Source organism: Periplaneta americana, chromosome 16 (assembly GCF_040183065.1).
Source record: "Periplaneta americana isolate PAMFEO1 chromosome 16, P.americana_PAMFEO1_priV1, whole genome shotgun sequence".
In the NCBI taxonomy this organism is placed as follows: Eukaryota; Metazoa; Arthropoda; class Insecta; order Blattodea; family Blattidae; genus Periplaneta; species Periplaneta americana.
The window spans coordinates 42,751,167-42,770,142 of NC_091132.1; the positions used below are offsets into that span (position 1 = coordinate 42,751,167).

General features: G+C 36.1%; 1 protein-coding gene across 1 annotated transcript in view; it reads left to right on the forward strand.

Annotated features, from left to right (window-relative positions):
* LOC138716143 (puratrophin-1-like) overlaps window positions 1-18,976 on the forward strand; it is a 1,133,117-nt gene that overhangs the window by 509,689 nt on the left and 604,452 nt on the right. The window contains exon 3 of the mRNA XM_069848962.1: window positions 13,486-13,584. Within this exon, the coding sequence (XP_069705063.1) occupies window positions 13,486-13,584 (99 nt within the window). The remainder of the gene's footprint in view (window positions 1-13,485; window positions 13,585-18,976) is intronic.

Genomic DNA, 18,976 nt, shown 5'->3' on the forward strand with positions numbered 1-18,976 from the left:
TGCCTTCTTAGCCTCGGCTCTAAAGTAAATAAGTGTTCAGAATCAGGCTCATCTGGTTGGTTTGCCATCAAGAACGATATTCATATGACCTTTAAGAACTCCAAATCAGCATCGAATTCCAAGATTTCCGTTTAAGATTGGAGAAGATTTAGGGGGTGTATATAATTTACATACATTAAACGCAGGACTTGTATAATGTTTTACTTTTCGTTGGAACATCTTGTTTTCGATCTAACCACTTTAATGAAGATATCTTCTTTATCGAAAGAACTGCACACTCTGCTAACAACTGAACCAGGCAGGTCGACAGCTGGGGGATACGAGAATGAAACTGCGAAAAGTCTGAGATAAAGGGACGATTAATTAAGAATGCAAATTAATGTGTTTACCAGACATAAGCACATGTTCCGATTGAATATTTCTTTCTTTGTGAGATAGTCTATTCCAACTCAAATGAGGCAGATGTCAGTGTATCGATGTAAGAATGAGAGGATAATGAAGATGTATTTATTCATACATCTGTTCATATAAATACAGGGTGATTCAGCAAAGACGTGACAATTTTTTTTTCCTGAAGCATATTGAATTAAGCAGCACAACGTTCAAGAGTTGAAAAGACACTTTGAAATTCCATTTATGAGCTAAATTAACAAATGTTATGAATCGATGTATTTGAGACTCCTTTCCCTTCCACTCCCCTCCGCTCTCCCCTCTCTTGACCTTCTCTCTCTTTTCTGTGCCCTCTCTTCTCACTCCTCCCCTCCCTTCGCCTCACCTCTCCACTTCCTCTCCCCTCGTTTACTCTCTTTACCCCTCATCCCTCTCCGCTCTGCTCTGCTCTCCTCTTCCTTTTCTCTTTAACGTATCTTTTCTTGCATTTTATTGCTCTTCTGTATGTTTTCCTTTATTCATTCTGCATTGTCTTAGCTCCCTATACTGACTTCAAAACTTGCACGGAACAGTGCACACTCCTGTATCTGCTTTTTCTAAATATAATTCGATTTGGTAGTCTCTAAATGTGTTTGTGTTGTATAATTATTACCTTTTCGTTTTAATGACGGCTTTAAAAGCGGTATCCTTTCATTAATATAATAAGAAATGAATGTGCAATTTTTATAGTAATCTAGATAAAGTTTCATGACTTTAGAAGTAAAAAAGAAAAGTTTTGAAAACGAACATTTTAATTTCCATCATTTTGTAACCAGTAATTGAATGAATTGCCTAACAGAATTTCGTTTACAGATGACATTAGTTTCTCTTAGAGTGATGAAGTGTGTTGTTTCATAATATTGGGTATGGATAAGTGAAATAGAGAATTTGGAAACTGCCAGAAAAAAAGTCTAGGAAACATGGTACCAAGCGTCAACATCTAACCACTTACACCTCTGCTTTAGGATGTCAATAGGGACTTCTGCATCTTTGACATCTCGTGCAAGGTATAGGCCTATACGAGACGAGTCTTCGGTTACGTTAAGGAAGGCTCTGGAAGGAGGATCGCTCTAATAAACAGACGCATCCTGTTTTTGCGAGGTGTTTGAACAGCGATCACCTTCATGTTACAACGCAATTGGCCACGGTCGATTTGCGACGTGCACGACCAGGCACGTGCGGGGTTAAGAATAAACGCATCTCCCTATTGATGCCACATCCTTCCTACATTCGAGTAAAAGAAACATCTGAAAAGCATCGCTTAGTAATATTTCAAAACGTTTATCACAGGCCTGTCTCTTTGTGTGAAATACAAACATAAAACGTTTCACTGATTTGTTACTCATTAAAATTTTTTTAATTTATTGAACTACGTATTTTCAGCTTTCTTTTCATTTCAAATGTTTATAAATTGAATTGAAAGTTAGGAATGTAATACAATTTATTACTTTTCATTTACCTATTTCTGCTTGTTGCAATCACGTTTATTATGGTGGGCAGAAAGTGCCACTATAATCTGTTCATTTCGAACTGGCGGCTCAAGGTCACGTACAAACGTACTAAAGTACAAATCACGCCCGAGTCACTGAACTGAAAACTGTGAATTGAGGCACTAGTAATTCCGGCTATCCCAGCTGACTTTAGTTGAGAATGGTACAGGATTGGAGTAAGCATACGTGAGAAATGCAGTCCATTGTCTGACCTTGAGGCGCCAGTTCGAAATGCACAGCTTATAGCAGATCTTGAGGCTGAAAAATGTTTTTTTTGCAGTGATTGTTTTCACATATAGTTCACATCGGAAAGAATGAGCGCGTGAGGAATGTGACTCAACCATGTCAACCTATATCTGCTGCTTATAATTATGTTTATTACAGTGGACAAAAAGTGCCACAAGCAGATCTCGGGGCTACAAATGAAATTTTGTGCAATGATTGTGTCCACCTATAGTCTAACATTAGAAAAAAAATGAGCGTGTAAGGAATGTGATTTAACCACGACAACCTATATCTGCTGCTTGTAATTATGTTTATTACAGTGGACAAAAAGTGCCACAAGCAGATCTCATGGCTGCAAATGACGTTTTGTGCAATGAATGTGTCCACATCCATCAGAAAAAAAATGAGCGCATGAGGAATGTGACTCAACCACGTCAACCTATATCTGCTGCTTGTAATTATGTTCATTACTGTGGACAAAAAGTGCCACAAGCAGATCTCGTGGCTGCAAATAAACTTTTGTGCAATGGTTGTGTCCACCTATAGTGATATCAGAAAAAAATGAGCGCGTAAGGAATGTGACTCAACTACGTCAACCTATATTTGATGCTTGTAATTATGTTTATAACAGTGGACAAAGAGTGCCACAAGCAGATCTCGTGGCTGGAAATAAAGCAATGGTTTGTGCAATGAATGTGTCCACCTATAGTCTAACATGAGGAAAAAAATGAGCGCGTAAGAAATGTGATTCAATCACGGCAACCTATCTCTCCTTCTTGTAATTATATTTATTACACAGAACAGAAGGTGCCACTAACAGATCTTTTGGCTGCAAATAATGTTTTCTGCAAGGATAAATCCTTACCTCCTACGATGTGACATCCGAAAACGTGATCGCGTGAGGAAAGTGACTCAAACACGTTGTATCAATGTATCGTACAATCTACGCTATGAGCATTAAAATTGTCTTCCTGTTGAATTCTAACATACTTGATATTGTGTTATTGCTTTGATTTTCGAATGGCTTTTCACGACAGTGACTTTGTAATAGCATTATTATGTTCTTTATCAATCTTAATATGGATTTATAGTGGCCAGTATTGCCTTAAACTGACCTCTTTAAAGGAACTGCAAGAATATAATTGCATGAGTCACTACCATAACTAGCATTAATTGGATTTATAGTGGCTGCTTCCAAACTGAGCTATGTTGATTTTATGATTAATACAGTATTTTTAATTAATATTTCTGTATATTTTAAGTGAATAACACTTAGTTTTGCTCAAAACCACTACCAATTTCGTAGGATTCTATCAGCTGTAGGCTAACTTCTTAGCGGTCGATAATCAAGTCCATGTATATTATGACATTTTATGCTCAAAATGGCCCATAGAAGCGTGAGTCAGTAGTAGTGAATAGCTCTGTATTTTCCACAACATCAATGTCTATCATGGGTATAAAAAGAATCTCCAACAATCTCCGCTGACACCAATAGGCTATTAAAAAAATTATAAAGTTAATGTCCATAAATACCTGCCTTTGACCACAGCTATAAGAACAATGATGATTGTAGGGGCACAAATATTTACGATATTAACAAAGGTGATGATGGCAATGATTTGAGAAAACAATTGTCTAATTGGGGTTTCAGCCTCTCTTTTGAAAATGGAACCGGAAAGCAATGCACCTGCTTGTATGCTATTGGAAGAACATCGACTTTAATCAGTAGAATTTTTTCTTTTGAAAGCGCTTGTTGTGCAAATCGAGGACGTCGTAACCCTGCGGAGTTGTGGGTGTGTAGGGTTACGGCCGCAGTTTCAGAGGTTCGAGATACGGATACAAATAAAAGAATTGAGAAGTGGTAATGTGAAGTTATGGCGATCTGTCGAGAGGATGATTCCCATTGTATTTATCTAACATCTGGTTATGCTAATTCCCAATTAGTCGTTGCTGTAGGGTGTGTTGCGGCAGATGCAGGCTCCATTAGTCGGGCGGGATTTGCTTTCGCAATAGTACGCGACCAACATTTTGGCTACAGCATTTAACAACGTGTTCTGTCACTTAGTTCATGAGATTTGTGTTCGGTGATTTTAGATTTAAATTTTCGTATACTTGATATTTTGTTTTATCTCATACACGTCTCTGTTTATTAAGCTTGTTTGTTGCTTATTTTTAATTCATTTTCTAGAATTTGTAATGTTTTTTCTTCCTTTTTTTCTATTCTACAAATTCGTATCAATTCAGCATTAAATCTAAAGACGGAGTTTGTTTTTTTAATTATAAGTGGATTTTATAGACGTACTAAAATCAATCAATCAATATTCCCATCATTCCTGCGTGGAACATAGGGCTCTCAGAAAGCTTCTCCATCTGACTCTATTCCTGGCCAACGCCTTAATCTCACTCCATGTCTTCCCCATCGTTTTTGCTTCTGTGAGAACAGTTCGTTTCCATGTTCTGACGTACTAAAATAGTTCTGCCTATTTCTATTGCTTCAAGCCACTTTGGAATCCAGATTTTTCAGCCGCAATAAAAGCTATTCGTACAAACACAAAATTTCTGATTCGAGATTGTCGTGCGTCATATTTCTACGAAATTACGCAATGCTGTACATTGACAGTCAGTTCTGTAAACACTTGTGATTTCTGATTTCCTATTTATTTCACAAATCCATTTGTATTGGTGTTGTTAATTTTAGTTAACCTGTGATTTGCCGTCTGTTTTAGACATTCATGTATATTGCTGTTGTTAATTTTACTAAGCTTCCAATTAGCTATTTATTTAAACATTAATTTGTACTGCAAATTACTGTTGTGGTTACAATTTAAGTATCATGTTGAGTCTGTATACATTACTTACCTACGAACTTTTATCTCATTCCAAGACTGCTTGTACAGTAGTGGCAAAAAAAACTGGACCGACCCTTGTAGCTGATTTCAGAGCCTTGTTCACTTCAGAGCGTCGCGTCGGTGCATATTCCTTGGACCCGAAACCACCTGTACAGTTGAACAACAGCCACGCAGCTGGTTACTGTTTTCGTCCGGTTTTTTTTGCCACTACTGACAAAATGTTCAGACGCGGCGCGACATAATATTTTGTCAGTAGTGGCCAAAAAACCGGACGAAAACAGTAACCAGCTGCGTGGCTGTTGTTCAACTGCACAGGTGGCTTCGGGTCCAAGGAATATGCACCGACGCTCTGGAGTGAACAAGGCTCTGAAATCAGCTACAAGGGTCGGTCCGTTTTTTTTTTTGCCACTACTGTACATAGTATCTAAAACCCCGACTATAATCCTAGTCTATTTTATTTCTATGATGTACCGAACTACATATAATATTTCAGTGCAGGAATTCTGCATTACCATATGGCAGCCGTGGCGAAAAGGCCATGGTGCGCCGAGCCACTGTGTAAGCTGCAACGTGCATAGCACCTATGGAGGGAGGCGGACAACCGAAGGGGAAGTTAATGTTTAGGACGTATAACGAAGAAAGAAATGAACAAGAAAACATAGGACACATTATCACAACCTAAAATTAACTGTCTTCAGAATGTCTCTGCGACAAAGTTTCAAAATCAGGAATTATGTCACTTACTGCCAATCGTAGTTGATCACAAAGGTATTTGTCTGTCAGTCGTGATCTAAATTTTATTTTTACGATTTTCATTGTTGAAAATAATTTTTCACAAACGTAAGTTACAGCGAACATGGCTTCAACAGAGCAAGCGAAAGAACGAAGCTTCAAATATTTATTTTTTTCCAAAGATTTGAAAAGTTCAATATCTGTCAAGTCCTTACATCTAGCTTTCATTTAACGTCACATTGTAAATCTGTGAGTTTAAATTGAAAATCTAACCGCATTATTCGTACATCTGCTGTAAAAGAATCGACGTACAGAGGTGATAATGATGATGATAATAATAATAATAATAATAATAATAATAATAATAATAATAATAATAATACTTAGCCTTTTAATGTTTCATCAGTAACATGTAGTAACGTATAATGCCGTTTTATGTTATACAACCGTTTTCCTAGTAATATTTGTGAACAAATCATACATTTAATATTTTCATCATATTGTAAGCAAAAGAATGCATCCTCCCATCATACTTGAAACTTTCGTTTTTTTTTATAGAGGTACATGGTTTCGAGAGAGATATTGCGACGATACGCCACTCGCAGGTCCGAGACAAATAGAAATGGAACGGAGTTTGACTCCAGTGAGTGAGAGGGCGGGGGTTGTAGGTAGGAAGCGAGATAAAAGCACTGCGAGCCACAATGTGCTCGTGAGTCGCATTTTCGCCGCGGCTGCCATATGGTGAAGAATGGATAGAACGGAGAACAATTCTGTCTGGCACCGGCACCCGAACCCGGGTTTTCAGCTCTATGTGCTGACGCTTTATCCACTAAGCTACACTGGATTCCAGTCCCGATGCCGGATTGAATCCCTCTCAGTTTAAGTTCTACCTTCTCTGTTTCCCTTTGGTGGCCTACCCTCATGTACTGTGTCACAGAATATGTGACAGTGGCACAATGTCCAACACTGTGTACAGAGGTGCACTCATTTACGAGTGTCTGAGTGCCGGGATTCGACGGAATAGTGTTTATAGTCTGCGTAATTACTTTTCTGCAGTGGTTCAAGTATGGTCAGCAGAATTGCAGCGAGACTTAACTAGTTGTGAATTTCAGCTAAGTGGAGTAAAAAATTGACAAAAATCTGGAAACTAGATCTCGTACATCCGGCAGTAAACCGTGTTGTAATAGACTAGACTCGTTAGACTCGAACGCCTTTAGCAGAGCATAAGCAGTTCATAAACCATGTGCATAAAAGTTTTATGAAGTGTCAGTGGGTCAATATCCAAATGTCTATCTGGACAGCTTCCATTTAACTCGTCGCCATTTGGTGGTGTGGCGTAATGTATCTTGTCCTCGTTTGTCTTTACGATATCTTGATAGCATAGTACTCGGTACTAACTAAATTTACCGAATCGTGATGCAATAAAATGTAATTGCAGCAGTAAAGTATATCTGTCCGAATATAACAAAATAATTGTTTATCACAAACTGTTAAATAACAAGAAGCCATTCACTTACGAAACAAGAACATTTTACGAAGGTTTTTTTCTATATTTATCTTCCGAACTCATTTATTGCGTAAATCGCTTGCATATAGCTTTTATGATTGTTTCATTTCAGATGCACTCTATAGATTGAAGTCAGTGTATAACAGTATTTATTTTATTAGCCTTCCTGAATTTTTATTGCAATTGAGGCATTCCCGAGAATAACAACTTAACGTACAATTTCAAAGAATAAATTTTTCCGGGGCTGGATATCGATCCCGGGACCTCTGGTTGAACTTACTAGCGCCCTGCCGACTGAGCTACCCAGGAACTCCACCCGACACCGTCTCAATTTTTCCTTTTATCCACACAACTAAAGTGGGCTGACGAGACACCAGAAACCCACATCGAGTGTACAAAAACTCTGTGTGACTTCGACTTGTGGTTTTCTGTTAACGTACCTGCAGTAACGTATATTTTATGCAAGTCTAGTTTTTCAGGTAAAGTTCCCTGTGAAGAAGACTTGAATAATTTCAAGAGAAAAATTATTCCGGGCCGGGTATCGATCCCAGGACCTCTGGTTTGAAAGTACCAGCGCTCTAACGATTGAGCTACCCAGGAGTTGTCGGGTGGAGTTTCTGGGTAGTAATAGTAGTTTCTGATAGTAGTTTTCTTCATAAAGTGATAGTATCTGTTTAAGAACACTGTAGGCTATAGATTCAGTGTAGAGAAACGACTGGAAGTATTTGAAATTTGGATATGGAGAAGAATGAATAAAATTTGTGAAGTGGACAGATAAAATAAGAAATGAAGCTAAGTTAGTAAGAGTGGGTGAAAAAGAATAATGCTGAAACTGATCAGGAAGAGGAAAAGAAATTGACTGGGCCACTAGCTGAGAAGAAACTGCCTACTAGAGGATTCACTGGAAGGAATGGTTAACGGAAAAAAGTAAAAGTCAAAAGAAGATACCAGATGATAGACAACAGTAAAATATTCAGGGTGATTCATTAGGATTTACCGTCAATTACGGAGCTAATTCCCGAAGACATTCTGAGCAAAAAATGTCATATAAATATGTGTCCTAATCTTAATATTTTCAGAGTTACATTAATTTGAAGTTGTTAGTAAAATACCTTTTTACTTTATTTTTACGGGTTAAAAAATGTTACAAATAGAGAATTAACTATTCAGAAGTGTCATTTATTTAATTGGCTAGTGTTTTGAAGCTAAAAGGTGTTGTTAATTGCGTTGTACAGATTTTATTTTTCAATTTTTAACTAAAAATGACATCATTCTTACGCACTTACCATAAAACTTGTTACGAGTCATACGACTGTAGGAACTTGATTCTTAATAGTTTAATTATGCATCCTAACGTACAATCTTAAAGAATTTACAAGAGTGGCGTGCCAATTGTTGTGGTAAATGCATAAGAAAATATAATTTTATAGTTAAAAAACGAAAAAAAAAAAAAATATCTGTACGAAGCAACTATGGAATTCACAACACATTTTAGCTTCAGAATACTAGATAATTAAAGAAATTATACTCCTGAATAGTTCATTCTTCATCTGTAATATTCTTTTACCCTTAAAACTCAAGAATAATGGTATTTTATAAACAGCTTCAAATTAGTGTTGCCTAATTATGAAAATATTGAAAACGGGACAAATGTTTATATTGACATTTTTTGCTCAGAATGTCTTCGGAAATAAGCTCCGTAAGGGACGGTAAATCCTCGTGAATCAATGTGTATAAGGGTATTTTTTATTTGGTTATTTAACGACGTTGTGTCAACTACTTGTTTATTTAGTTTCGATGGGATTGGTGACAGCGAGATGGTATTTGGCGAGATGAGACAGATCACCTGACTTTCGCCTTACGGTTGGCGATGACCTCGGAAAAAGCCCAAGCAGGTAATCAACCCAAGCGTAAGCCGAATATATTGATACTGAGAAGAAGGCGGAAAGGGGGAAGATTGGAGAATGCTGGGTTTGCTATGAAAGATCTAATTTTGGGCAGGGAACTATGTAGATTCTGAGAACTAGCACTGAACCGAAGGAGTGGTCGTTATTATTCTTATTTTAAAATTGGAACATTATCTTCAGTGTTACTCTCCCTACTAAGAAGGACGCGAGGGATTCCGAAAATCTTTGTCACAAGGTATGAATCATTGCGCAATACATTATACGCTGCATTAACTTACACCATATGACCCGCTAAAGCATGCTTGAACTTCCTTTCATACCCTTGCCTCCAAATACACATTAAAATGGTTTTGGAGGGCGTACAAAGTTCTGCAAATATATCAGCCACAGAGATCGTTAAAATACTTGTCTCAAGTCTATGTGGGGACTACATTTACCCTATGTGTTCGTGGTTTGTTGACATTAGTGTATTTGAAGCTTCAGAGCTATAGTGGGCCAAGCGCCATTTATTAAAAACGGAGAAAGCAAGAGTTAAAGTTAAGTGAATACCATAGTTTAATGAAGATTTACATATCATTTAGTTTTAATATGTATACTTTATTTTACTTGCTATATGTTTCCATTAAATAATGGTAATAACTTCATTTTAACCCTTATTTTCTACGGTTTTAGTAAATGGCGCTTGGCCCACTATGGTTCTGAACCCTTCATTTGAAGTTGTCATTGTGTTAACCCCAGTCTACGCCTGTTGACGTCTATTTAAATTAATTTAAGAGGTCAATGCAGTGCTTTTTGAGTGTGGAGCAAAAGTGTAAATAGAAAGGGGATCGCACCGCCCTTGAAGCCGAATCAGTACTTCACCAAAGTGCAGGTAACCGTATCCCAGAATCTGTCAGAATCAACTGTTTACACGTGCGCCCCGCTCGCAGCTGCCTCCCCATTGTTCCGCCCACTCATTCAGTCTCCCCTTTTTGTACGAGTGCAGTTTTCTTGTTGGAGTTCCCACCCAGCTGCTTCATATTACAATATTCAGTTCGCATCTGATATGCGTACATGTGTGCAACTGTCTTGTTTGCTTATTGCTTTCCCTTCCTTACGTTAAGCCAGGGATTATGTATAGATTGTAGTAAATCAAATACCTACCAAATAAAGCAGAATATAGACTTACTCTGTATTTTGTTTACTCAACAACTTTTCTTCTTACATATTTAATACTTATTGTAAATTACAAATTTCCTCTCAAATTGATATCAGGTATTGATTTCGCTATTACACTTTTACTACGTCATACTACTTTTGACCAATAAAACGGTACGAAAGGACGTTTTTCAACCAGCCATGGCTGCTTATTGCACAATTTTATCGCTTCCCTAGCATTTGTTTGTTTTTATCATGACCCTACGCATTTGTTTCTTTATGATAAATTTATTTTAAATGCTCAATCAATATGATTTATCTTTTTGCAAATTTTATTATTTGCTATCACATCTTAAATAGATATGAACGTTTTCGCCTGTACGGCACTATTATATATTTGAAAATTGACGAAATCTAAACTTAATCCATTAAATTGTAAGTAATATAGGCCTACATAACAAAGTTGATTGATTTTATCATGAGTTCTATGTAGTGGAAAACTTATTGGTAGAAATGTTCCATTTTGAATTTATGTACTTTGTTCTGCCGAAAAATAAAGTATGAAATTTAAGATTGTGGATGTGAATATTAATAGGCCTACATATAACTCATGTTACATTGTTTGTTAAAATACCACTTATTGTAAAGATAAATTAGTTAAAATTGATAAATCATATTGATTGAGCATTTAAAATAAATGTATCATATTGAATAGATTTATCTGAAAACCAAAATGAATTGTAAAAATTTGTTTCTTTGTTTGCCAACCTTTCAAACTCCAAATTCTTTAGGGTACTATAAAACATGCTTTGCGATCGTAATTTGTTTCCCTTATAGATAGTGGACTGAAAATGGCGCCTCCGTTCAAACATTTTGGTGAAGGTAACATTAATGAAATAGAATTTTAGTAGGTCAGTTAATATCTATTTTGTTTTATTAGAATACTTTATTTCTTCTAATCTTTATATAGTTTCTTTTGTGTTTTATCACCTTCCTACCATTTGTTTCCTTGTTTGTCAACATTTCAAACTGCAAATTCTTTACGGTGCTATAAAACATGTTTTGCGATCATCATTTGTTTACAGCATAGACAGTCAACTGAAAATGGCGGCTCCGTTCAAACGTTTTGTTGAAGCTAACATTAGTGAAATAGAATTTCAGTAAGTCAATTAACATTTTATTGTATTAGAGTACTTTATTTCTTCTAATCTTTATATACTTTGTTCTAATCGTGTAATAGTCAATTAAATTCCACTCGAGTTTTGATTTTCTCTAGATAAATCAAAACCTCTATTGAGATTACTGTTGATAAACATAAAAACAATCCAAATTTCAGTTTGGATTTCTTTCAAAAATATTATTTGAGTCATTGAGTAATCAGTAGAGACAAGATTCTTATGTACTATACTTAAACAATCTGGGCCTATAAACTGTAGTTATAAACGAAATTCGGGGAAAAAAAAGTTACATTAATTTCCCTATAGAGAGTTAAAGTGAAATAGCTTTTGCAGATTTCCAGAGCGAATAGCTCATGTTATATGTAACAAAAAACTGTAATATCACATTGGTGGAAAGTTCATAGATTTTTTTTTCAGAAAAAATCCCCCCCCCCTAATATTTAACAATCTCTTATTCGGTAACTATTGCGAGTAGGATCGTGATTTTTGTCCATATCGATAGGAAACTAATAAGGAATCATTTATCCCTCTGGCGTATTTCATTAGCTTGCACGGTTTTCGTGCAAATTTAATTTAAAACCCTCAAGTGGTGGTACGAAGCGAACAAGTGGCAACGTTTTGGCAGAGAGCAGCTCACCTACTCAGACTCACCGAGGTCGTTGACCTCTTACATCTCTATCACGAGTAGAGTGTGTTAGCGACAATGTTGACGGACTGCTGAAACTTCAAACTTAATTTTCTAATTAACCATGCATTTAATCGCAAAACATAATATAAGTTTTTTTTTGTTTAGTTACATGTACCCTATCGTCCCTTTCATTTCCATCCTGTATATTGCAAGAACTTTGGCCAATTTTCACAATTTCCTATCTCCGTTTTTAAGTGTTTACATATTTTGTTACCAAATTGAATTCAGTTGTATAGATTTTATTACGAGTGACCCTTCCAAAATTTCAATAACAACTAGCAAATACTTTAGAAAATAAAACCCACTGGGTAGTCTTCTTAGAAGACTTCTCATTTCGGTAATCATTGTAGAAAGATATGAATGGTTGTGTTGACTTCAGTTTTCCCTTTGTTTCTGTGTTTCTAGCTACGTGCACAAGATAACTCCTGATGTATTTAGTCAAACATTTTCAGCAAAGTCAATAGAGTGTGAAACTGAATGTGTAAATGCGAATTCCGTAAGCCTATTCGTAAAAAAATTTAAACAGGGAATTTTGGGTGTGGATGATATTGAATGTCAAAATGTTAATGTAATAATGAACAGTACCGTAAACTGGGTAAACTTGACCACTAGGGTAACTTTGACTACAAAAAAATTAAATTATATCAGATATACTAAGTATATTTTTTAAGTTAATTCATTTTTCTCCATTTCTTAAATATTTTTTTTATAATTCTAAGCCACAATTAGGGCTGATATCATGATTTAAATCTTTCTTTCTTGTGGCCAAGTTTACGGTACTTTAAATTATTTCCCCTCAGGATACCAGAGCACCAGAGATGAATTATATTATTTATGCTCAATTATTGAGTGTATGATAAGAATTGAGAGTATGTTAAGATGTTAATCTGAAAGATTTTAAACGTCAAATAAAAGGGAAATATGTTTCTTTTTATACACATACTGGAGTATGAATAAATCATTGAATCAGGTAGCGCAATTTTAAAACAAAGTTTAGCAATACACTGGGAGAAAGGAAAATATTTTAAAAGTTTGAAATAAGGAGTATAGAAAACCTTAAGATTTATTTCGGAAAGATTAGGAAGTTATATTTCTTTCAGAAGGTTACATCAGTTTTTATATTTCAGTGGAATGTTTTAAAGGGAAGCAGAACCCCCAAATTCCGGATCAGAAATTACGAATAAAATTATTTAAGTCTCCCTTCAACATGACATTGGTATACAAATACGATTTAAAATGATATAGGAGCTTAATGAAAAAAATTCGTAGTTCTCATTTATATTGTGAAAAACAGTTATCGTTACAAAATAGATTTTATAATAAATTCTGTCTCTTCTTTACAGATACGATGACGAAGAAACACGAGGAAGAACAACTGATTTCCCCGAAAACTATCATGGAATTACCTGAAAAGTTTCTGATGTCTGGAATCTACCTGCCTGGTACGTACAAATAAATTCGTCACGCACATTTACTTCTGATGATGATAGATGATAATTAGATGAGAAACAATTGAATGGTACCCGATCTTGCAAGGGAATTTGGGACAATGAGGAAGAATCTGAGCGACAAAACTGTTGGTCACTGTTCTCTCCGTTTTTTACCGTTCCGCTGAATGAACTTAGGAGAATTTGGAAAGGAGAAGCCAAAAATAGACGTAATCTAATAACTACCACTTATTATTGAAAAGTTAAAATGTAAATTTTAGTTAAAATAGTAGTAGAGATGTCCCCGCTGTGTCATCGTGATCTAAGGCATCCTGCCTAGAATGCGCGCTGGTTCGAGTCCTCATGAGCAAGAAATTTTCTCATGAAATTTCGGCCAGTGTATAGGACTGTTGCCCACCCAGCATCGTGATGCACTTGGGGAGCTACGTTAGGTAATGAAATCCGCTTGCGAAGGTCAACTATAACGGCTGGGGGATAATCTTGCTAACTACACGATACCTCCATTCTGGTTGGATGATCGTCCACCTTTGCTTTGGCAAGTGAACGTGAGATCAGCAGCCGGCTGGTCGGTCAGGACCCTTCAAGAGCTGTGGCGCTATGGATTATTAGTAGTAGAAATATGAGTACTCTCTACAGAGTTCAAGTACATATGGCGCCGAATACTGAAAGTGGTTGTTTGAAAAATTCAGCAACTGTTACTTTGTAATAATTTCAAGGCTGGCTAGCTCAATTGGGAGAGCTTCTACATAAACATTATAATGTTCTCGTTGGCAAAGCTTCATAATGACATCGAATATCGCGCTTTCCCGAGGGTAAAAGGAAGTCGGAGCGTGGTGCACACAGCAGGTTATTCTGTTGCGAAGGTCATTTTGCATTGCTAAAAATGCTACTCTTCCTACAAATTTTTTATCCCGAAAAGACAAAGTATATGATTATGTCTCGTGACAGGAATATTGTACGAAATGGAAATGTAAAAATTGGAAATTTATCTTTTGAAGAGGTGGAGAAGTTTAAATATCTTGGAGCAACACTAACAAATATAAATGATACTCGAGAGAAAATTAAACACAGAATAAATATGGGAAATGTCTGTTATTATTCGGTTGAGAAGATTTTATCATCCAGTCTGCTGTCAAAACATCTGAAAGTTAGAATTTATAAAACAGTCATATTACCGGTTGTTCTTTATGGTTGTGAAACTTGGACTTTCACTTTGAGAGAGGAACATAGTTTAAGGGTGTTTGAGAATAAGGTGCTTAGGAAAATATTTGGGGCTAAGTGGGATGAAGTTACAGGAGAATGGAGAAAGTTACACAACGCAGAACTGCACGCATTGTATTCTACACCTGACATAATTAGGAACATTAAATCCAGACGTTTGAGATGGGCAAGGCATGTAGCACGTATGGGCGAATCCAGAAATGCATATAGAGTGTTAGTTGGGAGGTCGGAGAGAAAAAGACCTTTAGGGAGGCCGAGACGTAGATGGGAAGATAATATTAAAATGGATTTGAGAGAGGTGGGATGTGATGATAGAGAATGGATTAATCTTGCTCAGGATAGGGACCAATGGGGGGCATATGTGAGGGCGGCAATGAACCTGCGGGTTCCTTAAAAGTAAGTAAGTAAGTTCCTACAAATTTTGTACTACTACATGCATGATTTTTGTACGTGGTTTTTGATGTGTTCTTAACAAAACTTACTATCAGAATTATACCTCACATTCATATTCTTTTTAATATTAATTTTTCCTTATGCTCGGGTTGAATTTTTTTTCTGTTTTTGCACCTTAGTGCATAATAGTACATTATGCAACGAGCCTATAATGAAGGTAATTAAGAAGTGAGTATGGATATTTATGAAACGAGCGCAAGCGAGTTTCATAATTTTCATACGAGCTTCTTAATTACCATTATAGGCGAGTTTCATACGACTTTTTATGCTCGACCATATTTCTAACTTGATATTATTAATTTTCTTTGTATCTGATCTTCAGCAATGTTCCGTATGTTGTGGGATGTGCGCAGACGCGAAAGTATTGATTTTTTCCGAGGAACAGATATCCACATTGACCTTGCTAGGCCATAAGAACCTACAGAGATAACATTGAAATTAAATTAGACATTGAAAAACGAGATGACAAATTGAATTTATTTGAATATTATTTACAATTAACGCTAATTATTATAGTAACAGAACATAACCTTCTGTGACAGTATTGCATTTCCAGCCTCCGTGACTTTTCGCTAATTCTCTTTCGATTGCATATCCGAGAATAATCGATACTTGCGGTTTTATAACGGTAGAAAGCTGACCTGTCATTGGCTGAACAGTTGTAACCTGAGTCGTCATTGGCTGAAAGACGTGACCTTTAATGAGTAGGTGTACTTTAATGACATGCATTAAAGGTCTGCTACCAGGTGTATAATTACTACGTTTCGGCATGGTCGAGCATAAAATATTTTTAATAATTTTTTTAGTAAAATAATAAATTATAGTAAGTTTTATTTCCGAGGGTCTGACAAGTATGTAAACAAAATTTTAGGCCAAAATATTTGAATTTGTGAGAGGAGCAGCAATTTTTCGAAAAGTTAAATTTACACACTTTAAAATTAGAAAATTGTTAGTAATTCATATATTTCTACACCAAATGAAATGAAACTTTGTACTGAAACTTTTTATATGCGACAGGACAACTGTACAAAATTTCAGGGATCTACCTAGAACAGTTTACAAAATTGAAATTTCACATCAGTCTACCCTTAAAATTCAATGGATTAAACAAAGAAATGATTCTGGTTTTCATTATAGTTGCCAAGACTTTCAAATACAGTAAGCTAATGAAATATTATTCCTAATTTTTATAACTGTCGTCAATACCTTATGGGGTTGTTTTCTTAAACTTGTCTCTGCTGTGGCAGTCTTTGCAAAATATCCTCTACGGTTCAACAAGTATTAAGCAAGCATGACGCATATGTCATTTTAACCTATGCAAACTGACCATGTAAACTCTATAGTTTTCAAGGTCACTCGACCATGAGTAATAAACTCCTACTTTACATTTGAGAGGTCATTAGTTCACAACTTTGTGAGAAGCAAGGTTCTCTTGACCGTTGTTTTTGACGAGTTTACTCGTCGCTTAGGGCAAAGTCAGGACTACATTTCAAAATAAGCTGCTGCCTTGTTCCCACTGCTGTTACATAAGCAAATATGAAATGCATTATTTATAAATGAAAATAGAATAAGAAATGTGCGTGCAGCACAGCGACTTAATGTTGTTAGACATCCATTAGACTTCGTTCTCATTTACCTATGCTACCAGGTTAGTTCATAGTTTACAAAGTACTGTACAAATTCTTTATATTTTACATGTTTAGATGAAGTGTATTCGAAATTATTATTATTTATTTATTTAATTAATCAATTATGTATTTAACCTGGTAGAGATAAGGCCATCAGGCCTTCTCTTCCCATCTACCAGAGGATTGCCACTACAATATAAAGAATACAATTGCAATTATAATTACAATTAATATTAAATGTACAAATGCAATAAAAATCAAAGTGCTAAAAGATTAACTGACTAATAAAGGCTAGACATTTTATTGTAGAAGTTAAGAAGAAAGAAATATTTCTTATTAATTAAGTAAAATTAAACCTACTCTACGCAGTAAGAAAATGCTGAATACAATTACAATTATAATTACAACTAATATTAAACTTACAAATACAATAAAAATGAAAGTACTAAAATATTAACTGATTAATAAAGGCTAGACAGTTTATTATAGAAGTTAAAAGAAAGGAATATTTTTTATTAATTAAGTAAAAATTAAACCTACTCTACGCAGTAAGAAAATGCTTAATAAGTTTGTTTTTGAACACTGCTAAATTCCGACATTCTCTGATGTCACTGGGTAGGGTATTCCACAAGCGCGATAGCGAAATTGTGTATGATGATGAATACGATGATGTATTATGTGTTGGTATGGCTAGTATGCGGCTATTTTAATTATATGTAAGTTCCAAGAGAAAACTGCCGGAATTATTTTCATCAAGGTAGGATTCTTACTGTGTCATCTCAGAAAGTGTAATTGCATTGCTTTCAGGTTTGTTTCATATTTGAAATCTGACATACCATGGATGCATTTCTGAAATTTTTCGATGCTAAAATATCTGATATTAGATTTAAAACATATGACCGAATTGCTGTGGGCTCCTGGGGCCTTATCGAGCTATTCGTCCGCGAAACGTGACCTGGGGCTGAGACAGAATGGCCCACCTGTTAGCATCGGATTCAAGAATGCCACCCAGGCCACCTGTCGAACTTCGACAATCATCGCGTATGGGCCAAAGCATACCTAAGTGTATGGACTTGTCCCCGGTGCAGCCCTCGTAAAGTCAGAAACAGCCAAACAGCATAGGATCATAAATGGAATGAAGAAATCATGAAACGACTTCAAATAGAACCAGTTCTACAGTATGTAAACAATCTAAAGCTAAATTGGGATATTATGTTAGAAGCTTGGAGAGAAGACGCATCCCTAAACAGATTGTGCAATATATCCTTAAGGAAAAAGATCTATTTTTCGCTCGACGAAAAGATGCACTGATGTGAGATTGTAACAGATCACTTGGTTTTAGAATAGCCTAATAGGCTACATGTTTGGAAGATGATGATTATTAACATCAATATTATCATTGTCGTCGTTGCTGTTACTATTAACGCGTCAGCATCATTATCATCATGCCTAAATAATAATTTCAGTTCAGCTTCGTGCATTGTACAGTGAAGCTTGTGACCGAGTTCTTATATATAAGAAAAAATGTATGTATATATATGTATGTATGTATTTATTTATCAGCTACGTGCGGTTTTCGGGGAAGAAATTCCATGGAAACCCTGTATGTAGGCAACAGGCATCGAAGCCCAGTCGAGCAATGGCATACATACAGGCACCGCTTCCCTTCACGTCACGCTACCGTACGCCACTGATATATATATATATATATATATATATATATATAAGGACGTTCAATAGTCCACACCTGTGGAGTAACGGTCAGCGCGTCTGGCCGCGAAACCAGGTGGCCCGGGTTCGAATCCCGGTCGGGGCAAGTTACCTGGTTGATGTTTTTTCCGGGGTTTTCCCTCAACCCAATATGAGCAAATGCTGGGTAACTTTCGGTGCTGGACCCCGGACTCATTTCACTGGCATTATCATCTTCATTTCATTCAGACGCTAAATAACCTGAGATGTTGATACAGCGTCGTAAAATAACCCAATAAAAAAAAACATTCAATAAATATCCGTATTGTCCTGAATATAGGCAGCACACAGGACATAGCAACCGGAGAAGTTATCTGGAACCAGGGAAACGCCTG